This window comes from Copadichromis virginalis, linkage group LG3, assembly GCF_057382275.1.
Source record: "Copadichromis virginalis isolate Kocher_CV1m ecotype Utaka linkage group LG3, C_Virginalis_male_GT1.1, whole genome shotgun sequence".
NCBI lineage: Eukaryota > Metazoa > Chordata > Actinopteri > Cichliformes > Cichlidae > Copadichromis > Copadichromis virginalis.
The window spans coordinates 19,274,862-19,285,440 of record NC_140620.1 but is presented as its reverse complement, the minus strand read 5'-3'; the positions used below and the strand labels follow the sequence as shown (position 1 = coordinate 19,285,440).

At 40.3% G+C, this 10,579-nt stretch overlaps 1 protein-coding gene across 1 annotated transcript; it reads left to right on the top strand.

Moving 5' to 3' along the window:
- The first annotated feature begins 376 nt into the window (after positions 1–376).
- LOC146713243 (ICOS ligand-like) lies at positions 377–10,119 on the top strand. Its single transcript, XM_085452415.1, has 3 exons — positions 377–525; positions 6,448–6,795; positions 8,095–10,119. Exons 1-3 carry the CDS (start codon positions 468–470, stop codon positions 8,268–8,270), a joined length of 582 nt encoding a protein of 193 aa, XP_085308541.1. The 5' UTR covers positions 377–467; the 3' UTR covers positions 8,271–10,119.
- The last annotated feature ends 460 nt before the right edge of the window (positions 10,120–10,579 follow it).

The window sequence follows — 10,579 nt, the reverse complement described above, 5'->3', positions numbered from 1 at the left end:
CCACTAGCGTGTGATCTAAGGCGAGATAAACAGTGTGTGCAGCTTCAGAGCTAAACCCCGCTGAGACAGCTGATGCAGCTTTCCAGCCCACGTCTCCGTGAACCTTACAGTGTGTGCGCGCTGCGAGTTCGACCAAATGATGAATAACACTGCAGTCCGCTACAGTGAGACGTTAGACATACAATAGATCAGCACAGGTTTTATAGTTAGATGTAACTGATGTATGGAGTGATTTTAAATTCCCACTGTACAAAAACGGCAACAAACAAACACACAAATTTAAAAAAAACAGACAAAAAAAACAGTGATCACCGTCGCACAGAGATATTGTAAAGACTGTGTAAAACGTAAGACTGGGGGCGTGTCCTAAACGCAGCAGACCGCTCTTGACTCCTTGGCAAAACAAATGTACACACATCCAGTTTCCAGCAACTTCAGGGTGGTCGGTTGTGAGTTGTTCTGCAGAAATGTCTCACATTCTTCTTCTTCTTCTTCTTCTGACTTTCGAGACAGCGGCATCAGAAGGTGAGTGCCAAACAAGCAGAGGAGTTGGCAGTCTGCCAAACGCTGTGACTCACGATTTTTAGGGAAGGTTTTTTTTTTTTTTTAACAGCTGTTCAAATGTAATTATTAATAGCAGCGTGTTTGCAGCGAGCAGCCACCTGAAAATCGTAACTGTGGCCCGGCTGATGGTAAATAAAATCAAATGCGAGCGAGATGATAAACATATCTTTGAGATTCACTGCTGCTCTTTAAATCTGCAGATTTGCAGTGAAACAAAAGCGAAACTGCGTTTTCTTTACTTGATATAGGCAGAATGTTGCATCAAAGAAAAGAGTTTGAAGTGATGGGCGAGTGAGATTGAATTCATTGCCTGCAGGCATGAATATTGTTAAGTAAATGAAAGGCGTTTCCAGTCCATTTGTTATAATCAGAGCCGGTGTTCCAGCTTAACTGGTTTTTTTCCACTTTGAGAGGATGATGTTTTTTGCATTTAAACAAATGGTGGCAAAACTATATAGTTTATATATATAATAATAATATATACTGAGGTACCAATCGGATAGATGCGTGCCAGGAAATCTGTTTATTTCAAAAGCGAACAGCCCAGATTCTCATTAAAGCAACAGATTTGCTTATAAAGTGCTCTGTAGTCATCTCGGTGTACATCGCTCCTCTTTTACACCCTGCTGGTTTGCTTATCTTGTGCAGAATATTACGATGACATCATGTTATATCGAGCAGCAGCTGATTACATTAAACTTTGACTGTTATCACTGGTTAACTTGGGCGTGTTTCCTAAATCAGCAGATGTTAAACAGCTGACAGGTCAACAGGATATATGCAGGTAAACTTAAAGGTCTATTGACCTGATCTATGGTGTCGTGAGGAAAACACTGGCTCGTCTAAAGTTTATTATTATTTTTTAATTAAAATAATTTCATTGTTGTCGGGAGATAATATTGATGCTAATTTCTAGGAGCTGGAGATTGTTTTTGTTTTTTTTGCAGAGGTCTTTAATCTTGTCAAACCACATAAGCCACTGACAGACAGATGAACACTCAGTGAAAATGATAAATCTGCAGATCCAACATCTAGAACACTGAGAGTCGAATAAGTAAACAAATCTAACCAGTTAACATAAGAACCAGTTTACCTGGAACACCAGCACGAGGTGTTGAGTGGCTCTAAGCAGAGATTAATTTGGACTGCATGCTTCCATCGCCTACCACCCACCTCAGCACCACCAATACTTATATATTGTCCATATTTGATCTTTTGCACATCTAAAACATCGGTTATTGATGTCTTACTGCAGCGGTGGGGAACTCCAAGCCTTAAGGGCCGGTGTCCTGCAGGTTTTAGATCTCACCCTGGGTCAATACACCTGAATCAAATGATTAGTTCATTACCAGGCCTCTGGAGAACTTCAAGACATGTTGAGGAGGTAATTCAGTCATTTAAATTAGCTGTGCTGGATCAAGGACACATCTAAAACCTCAAGGCCACCTTTGAGGCCTGGAGTTCCCCCGCCTCTATCTAACTGGAACTGAAAGGGAAGAAAAAGACAGGAAACAGTAAACATTGCATTTACAAAGCAAATAAATAACACGCCCTAACCCAGAGCAGCAGAGTTAAGTATCTGGTTTACACCCATTCAAAAACTTGCCAAATCTTCTCTCGCAGCGCCAAACAGACTATTCTTCTTTTGAATCTAGTTTTAAGATTCTGGTGCTCCACGTGCTGACAATCGAGTGTCTGATTGGCTCCTTATCAGCAGCACCTGTGAGCATGGACCCTCTTGCAGCGCACAGTTAGCGTCTGCTCCTAGCGGGGGTGACAAGAGGAAGACAGTTCATATATAGCTAATGTATCTGTGAATAATAAGGAGATCTCACAGCTTTTTCCATAATGGTCTGGAAATGACTCCGTAACTGGAATACAGCTAAAATGATAATGTGCAGTTGCACTTTTAAGAAAGCTCATTTTGAAATGTATTGCTAGACACACACAAATGGATAGGATTCAGCCTGACACAAGGATAGGCCGAGGATCAAAGGATCTGCTGTTAATGACTACCATAGCTAGGGATGGGTATCGAAAACCGGTTCTTGTTGAGAACCGGTTCCCACTGTTTCAATTCCTTGGAATTGTTTGCCATTTTTGCAAACGATTCCCTTATCGATTCCAGTCGTCCCGAATGACGTCACCACGTTGCGGAGCGTCATTTACCTGGCAGGAAACACGGCGCCTAAGCGGCTCAAACGCTCAAAAGTTTGATTATACTTTATGAGAACCGATGACAACAGGGCAACTTGCAAAGTAGATATTTCATTTAAGGGAGGAAACACTACGAATATGCAAAAGCATTTGCTCACAAAACACGCGATGACACGCGTTTTTAATTCCGCTCCGGACTCGTGACTCTCAACCCAGCAGCAGCGCTAACGTTTGCACGTCCTCTCCCGTTAATGCGGCAGGTAAATAATCAACTAACAGTGCATATTATGTTAGCGCGATCTGCCTTATTACAAGACCTGCCATTACTGTACATGTACATGTACTCTGTCTGTCTCTCGCTGGCAGTTCTCGCTGCAGTCTACCCGTAGCGTCTCCTTTCAGGCCAGGATAGACGAATGTCACCGAGCAGTGACTAAGTTTGTGGTAAAAGGCTTGAACCCATTTGCCACAGCAGATGCCCCCGATTTTTGGTAAGTGAATGTGTTTAATTGTAGGCAGGGACATTACTGGATATTCTTGTGTAATTGCTACAGAATAATTTATGTTATACTTTGTTATTGCTACAGAAGAATATTTATTTTATTATTTTACATTTACAATTTTTTTTCCTGGGGACCCTGTGACACCCATTGAAGAGCCATAGGCTGTGGATCTCTTAAGATCTCACTGTTGGGTTTGTAAGGCCATGTTACTCCTAAATTTCTATCTTGTTCAAAGAGAAGATATAAAACAAAGTTCTAAGCTAATCGACTTTAGTGTTCTCCTTTTTTTTAAAAAAAAAAAAAAAAAGAATCGATAAGAGAATCGATAAAGAATCGAATCGTTAAACAGAATCGAAAATGGAATCGGAATCGTTAAAATCTTATCAATACCCATCCCTAACCATAGCCCATTACTTCAGAAAACTGGAGTTACGTTTGTCATAGAAAACATTGCCTAAGGTGTCTTTACAGCACGGTTTACAACAACAATACAATAATACCATAGTTTTACAATAATATCTAAGATGGTCGAGGTCATCGTGGAATGCGATTCAAATATAAAGCCCTAAACTCACAGCACACCTTTAAAGGCTGGTTTCATTTTTCATTTTAACTAGCGTGACTGTAGCTAGATTATGATAAGATACTGGAATCAGTCAGTCACGTCTTGCTGCTTTTGTTCTGGTTTTTTAGTTTTTGTTTTTTTTTCTCCCTCTGATGGATAAATCCTTTTGATGCATTGTTAGAGTGAATTGTTAAATGTTGTCATTTCTATGCTTGCCAACTCTGATGAAAGAAATTCCACTGTCCTTCCCCCCAGATTCTCCAGGTTCTAGGTGGGGGGCTGTAATGTTTCATTGCAGATACAAACTATCTGGAAGATCTGCTTCTTTTCATGTAAGCTTCCTGCGTTTACGACCCTTTGGTCAGCAGGAGGTCTCACACACACACACACACACACACACACAGTCTTACAGAAGTTCACACATATACATACAATGCCTTGCCTTAGAACCATGTGGGCGTGGCTTTGTTCTGATGTTTTGTCTCTCAATAAAAAGGCAGCAAGGGAGGTCATCGCCGAGGTCATTTTCGTGGTGGACACAGGCCTCCCTAGCGCAAGTGATCGATCGATCGACTGTCTTGTTTTCTTCATGATGAATACGTTTCTAGAATTAGCGAGGCTTGTGGAAACACAGACCCAACATTCATATTTGTTGCAAGTAGAACAACACAGAAATCTTTATACCAGTAGTTTTAAGTTGTCATATCGTTAGCATATTTATCTTTCTGCATGAAACCAGAAAATGACCTAATGTGTTACAAAACAATCGCATGTTATTGTATTTAGCAATGTAGCTTCCAGACATATAGGTTTATAGATGTTGTTCATATCAGTGCAATTTGATGTTGCCTTTGAAATCTCCAAAAGTTGATTCTGTTCATCTGGACGTAGCGTTTTGTGGGAGAAACGTTTCGTCACTCATCCAAGTGACTTCTTCAGTCTCAGCTGAAGGTTTCCCCGATCTTAGGAAGAGTACATTTGCATAATGACTGAAACCATGAAGGAACAATGGGCTGGGAGGTCAGTTCCTTAATATTAATTATGCAAATTCACATGACCATTGATCAATGGCCTTGAGTACCATTCACATAGAGTTGTGGAATGGCTTCAATCACAGCATTGTAAGATGGCCAGGACTCTGCAGTCTATTTACACTTACAGGCCAGTGGACACGCTTTCAATGATGAGGATGTACACATCCTGGACAGGAAGGAACGCTGGTTTGAGCGCAGAGTCAAGGAGGCCATTTATGTGAAAAGGGAAAGACCATCTCTGAATGGAGGAGGGAGCCTAAGGGGACATCTGTCACCATCATACTATTCTGTGATTGCAGCCATTCCTCAACTCTGTGTGAATTGTACTGATTGCCATTGATCATCACGTAGCGTGCCACACGAAACACTTTGCAACCTGCTCTTTAATCCCTTTAATCCCCGCTTTTCCTCCTGCTTTGTACACATTAATCATGTTTGTTCCTGCTCTCTTACTTTTTAGAGTTTATACTTGCCCAGTTTGTGTGGCACACCCACAATTTCATTGTACGTGTACAATGACAGGAGAGGGCTTTTCTATTCTATTCTATTTGGTTTTTATTTACAAATCTTTAAGGTTATACAAATGGTACAATGGGAATTTCGGGGAAAACATTTCCTGAGAATTCAAGGGCATCGCAGCTGTGTCATTGTGGGTTCTTTGTAACAGTCAACATATTGATAGGGATTCTTGGGAACGGCGCTGGGAAGAAAATGTGCAAATTCTAAAAAAGAGAGCCACAAAGTCTGACCAGTACTTTGTACCATATGATTTGAGTCTGGTGTTCTTAGAGAAGAGCTTGTTACTCAAGGTGTTTCTGTTCAGCAGGGAATTTCACGAAACCTGTTAATCCCTTGAGGTGATTTTAAGTAATCGAGCCAGACACAAACAATGAATGTTGTAACCTGAGTCAGGTGTTTGTGTGCACAGAGTAGGTTATAATCACAGAGGTGGATGAGGTCACTTTGAGCTTGATTTTTTTTTTTATTCTCCTTTGTTGTGGATCTCCTGGAATAAAAAGTTATTCACACAAGCAGGTGACACATTCACATTTATGGAGGACCCTTTTTCCAACAAACAACACAAAACTAGGCTCATTACAGACTTGAATAGGAGCTTGTATTCTGACTCTCCTAACATCTGTATGTGATTTGTCTCAGCAGTGCATTTTTGTTCTTTGTTTCTTGTAAATAAAGCATAAACCGAGACAGAAAAGCTACCAATCCCCACAAATCCTGCATGAAATCCTGAATGCAAGCAGAAGACTCTAACCTACACCTATCAAGGACATTTGTGACTTTTCATGTCACTTTAAAATACAGCAGAGATGGTGGTGAAAGTGCATCTTCAAGAGATGCACATCTTCTCTAAGGTCCTTGGGCTTGTTTTGGATGCATGTCGAGCTGCAGGAATCCATTACTTGAGTCCGCTGATGTTTTTTTTAGATGTCTTCAGTGCTTCCTGTCCTGCTCCTGTCAGAAGTCTCTGAATATGCTCATGTACTGGAAAGAAAACAACTTTACTTTAGAGGGACTCACATGAGTTCTTCTACACAATATATCTTAAAGAGATGCAGTATGACACGTTATCAATGTTTGCTTTTTTCTTTTGTCTTTGGTCACACAGATATAACAGTGAGGTGTGGACAAGATGTCACTCTTCACTGTCAGGATCCCAGGGGTGTAAATATCACCCTGTTAGAGTGGAGCATACCTGAGATTAAGTCAGACGGATACGTCTTCTTCTACCGAAACCGGCGCTCATATGAAAGCTACCAGCACGAGCGTTTTAAAGGCCGAGTGGAGCTGGCAGACCCGTCTATGAAAAACGGAAACGTTTCTGTGATTCTGAAGAACGTCAACGTCAACGATACAGGAACATATGAGTGTCGAATTATAACCAGTGATCTCAGCAGCGGTCAGAGAGTTCAGAGTGAGTCCAGGCAGTCCATCGACCTCACAGTCATAGACTCTGGTGAGTTGAGAGGTTCACTTTACTACTTATTCTTCTTCTGACTTGTAGGGACATGCAGAGGCAAATTGCAGCCCTCACTGCACGGCTAAGCACAAAAGAGCTTTTTGTGTCTGTGAACTGTGATGCTGGCTTTTCGGAAGGAAGCATTATCTGTTCATTCATGGTAAAAACAGAAGACCCTGCATGTTATTTTCCACCATCTGATAAAAGAAAGAGGAGAAAAATCCCCAACCTACGTCACTGGAAAGGATTTAAAAAATATCGTCTTTGGATGGGCTCTGAATTTAGCGCAGACTTTGATGTTTATGAAATCTTCACTGCAAACTGCAGTGATCTTATTTTTCTGTTTCTACTGTGGTCTGAGATATAATGATGCATCCTGCAGTGACAGGTGGTGACATATCTGATCTGACACAGTTGTTTATTGGCTGTTTTATTTTTATTCAGACATCTGCTATTGCTCTTTTTTTCCATGCTCTGTGTGACATTATTATACCACCTGAGTGTGTTGTACATGTTTGAAGTCCACGGACTAACCTGCACTGTCTCATAGTTCAGAGTTTTGAATGTGGTGGTTCAGTGAAGCAAGAAAGAAAGACGGTGCAGGCAGCTGGTTGAAAAGACTCCGATTTTGAGGCTGGTGTGCAGCCGAGACACAGATGACATGAAAAGAGTCTGTGTGAGTTTAAACTGAGTGTAGTGTTGAATAACTGATTTACAAAGTTGTGTACTCACTCTAGTACTTTAGCTTTCGAGTACCTATAGCAGAATCTTTTATTATGCAGAAAAATGTCCGTGATATGATTGGATCATAGTTGTTGCAGCATTAAAATGTGCTTCCTTTTAATGTATAAGATGGATATTTTATTGGGTTATACTTCTGGGTGGTTTTATCTATATTAATCGAGCAATATATCAGTATCAGTACAATTATAACTAATAAGGTACCGTAAAATAATGAACTGAAGTTTCATATTTCTGGGGGTCTAGCGTCACCCTGCACTCTCATCTTTGGGTGCACCCCTGCTTTTCTTCTTTCCATGGGGAAAATGTATTTTGAATTGTATATTTAAGTTTATATTTAGTTCTGTTTCTTGTTTTTATGCTTTTATTTGATTGGTGCTTTACTTGGTATACATGCAGCAGCTTTAGAGAGAGAAAATAAAAGTGTCAGTCTCTGAAACACGACGCAGTGATGCTGCTCAGCGTTTATTACTGTTTGCAGGATTTCAAAGTATAAAAGCAGAAATACTGTCAGCATACCTGAGTCCTCACACCTGTTTTGTTTTTTCTCTGCAGGAAGCGAGGATGAACAGGACAAGAAGACATTTCTTTTAGCTATAGGTATTGTTGCTGTTGTTTTAAGTTTTTTTGTTATTCTTAGTGCTGCTGTATGTATCCACAGAAAAAAGAAATCATCAACACACAGGGAACATGAACATTATAAACATCCACCTGAAAAAGAGCTGATCTGAAATGCATCAGACGATGTGTAAAATAGTATTTTCTGACCCTGTTAGCAAGCAGACAGCACAAACAAGGGTCCCCTCACAGCAACATGCTTCGATGCACCGCTCCTCTGATCTCAAGTCATGTTCTCCCATCAATCATTAAAAGTAACATTAGGTCAATGCTGTGGCTGCAACAAGCTTCATGACTGTTTCTATTTCTTTTCCCTTTTTTTCTTTTAAGCTCTAACTTTATTCTGTGCGGTTTTCTGCAGAGCTTGATCTTACTGTGAGAACAGGCGGCAGGTAGAGAACAGCAGGCGAGCGTAGTGGAGCTTTTAGCAGGTAGAGAGGTGGAGGAGACAGACGTAGAGTAGATCAGTTCAGACAGTGCATTAAAACGGGGCCATAGTAGCACGGTTCGCAGGTTCTCACAGCTAATTAAGCACTTTATTAAGTTCTTTAAGCTTTTATTTTGCACTTTTAAACACTTTATTATACTTGCTGCTATTTGTGGCAACTGCAGCCAATCAGCGACTTCCTTCTTTCTGGCCATTGCCTCCATTAGATCAAAATAATTCGCCAAACACAAGTCAGGTAATGTAATATGTGATTATAGTATAACCATAATATTTATTTAAAAAACATACAAACCATTATCACAATGGTTTTATTGTGTTATTATATGAGTTGTGGAAAGTTCTGAGTTGGATCTGTAAATATCAGAAACCTTATTTAAACTCAGCTGATCTCACGTTCAGATCTCCATCTCGGGCGTCGCTGTTTTTAGACTTCCCGTCATGTCCACTTAAATTTGTTCCTCTGCACAAGTTGCAAGGTTGATGTTTCCATTGACTTTCATTTTCAGGAGTTCACTCGAACATTAATCTGGTGAATAGGAAGGATTTTAATTCTGAAGACGTTTTAACACAATCTGAGTCAGTTGGTGCTTTCAGCCCCTGACAGTTCTGCTCGTTTCCTGTCCTGATGCCTCAGGATCTCACCCTTTCTCCTGATCGGCGCCCTCTCCTGTTGTGCTGCCTTCAGGCATTGAAACTCATCAGAAAACTGCTCAGTCGTGAAGTTCAGGTTAGTTTTAAATACAATTTGTTTGTCGTTTGAGGTCTGTGGTGAGGCTGCAGAGGTCAGAGAGGGACTTCCTCTGAGATCTAAAAGCAGCAGCGGCTCTGAAAACAGTCCAGAGGTTTCTGGTTTTTATCGATCTCTTCTCAGAACTTTTCAGAATTTAAGTCTTTATTTATCTGATGTACTCAGTGTGTTAATATTTCACTCTTTGTTTTCTGTTTTGTTAGTCCCCACTGATCTTCTTTAGTTTGTCAGTTCAAATGTTGTGGATTCTTACTGATATCCAGTCTGACTCTGACAGAGTGATAAGCAAAGTTCATTGGAAATATCCACTGTCAAAAAAAAGAATAAATCGATATTTGAAGCTCAAAAGGGACAGTGCAATGTGTAAAAGGAAAGTGGAAGAAGATGGACGGGCGTTCAAAATTAAAACCGAGCAGGATGAGCGGTCATATCAGGAGTCGGCAGGAGGAACGAGGTATGAAACCCATGGAGAGAAATGTGGCTTCCCTCCATGTTTAGCTGTTGTTTGTATATTTTGTGTCCAAGCCAAGTGGATCTGTTGGCTCAAATTAGTAAATAATACATAGAAAATACGTGTTCATATGTATGCATGTACACATGTTCATTTCTCAGTACCATTTTTACATTGGAACTTATTTGTATTATATTCATGCTCTTTTGTCTTCTGTTCATTTAAATTAACTGTAAGTGTTGTGCAGTTGGCTGGACTGTTGATCTGAACTCATCATAGAAATAAAGTGAGAGCCTCATATCACAACTAACACAATGACGGGTTTGTTTGATGTTTTTTCCCTCTAGGGGCTTTTTCTCTGATTAAAGCAAAAATAGGGGAACTATGTCATTAACTTCAGCCTGTTTACACTTGTGCACTTCCTTCTTCTAAATTCAAGTAATTATAATTATGGGTGTTTTTTCGTAAATGCTTCTCTGTAGAAATGAACTTTCTTAGTTGAGTCCAGCATTGAAAGACATTTAGATCTTTATATGCCAAACAAATAAATCGGCACAGTCAAGAAACAGAAAATGTTTGAAGTGTTTCTTTTAACTGTGACTAAAATGTTCCTAAATTCCCCCTGGTACTGTTGTTGGTATGTAGCAGGAATGGCTGCGGCTCATTTCAGATGCACTCGGGTTATTTCCACTCCTGCTCTGAAGTACACTGTGCTTACAAACACGACACAGTATATCGCTCCAGCTGCAAGCTATCAACCTTTACTGACTCGACT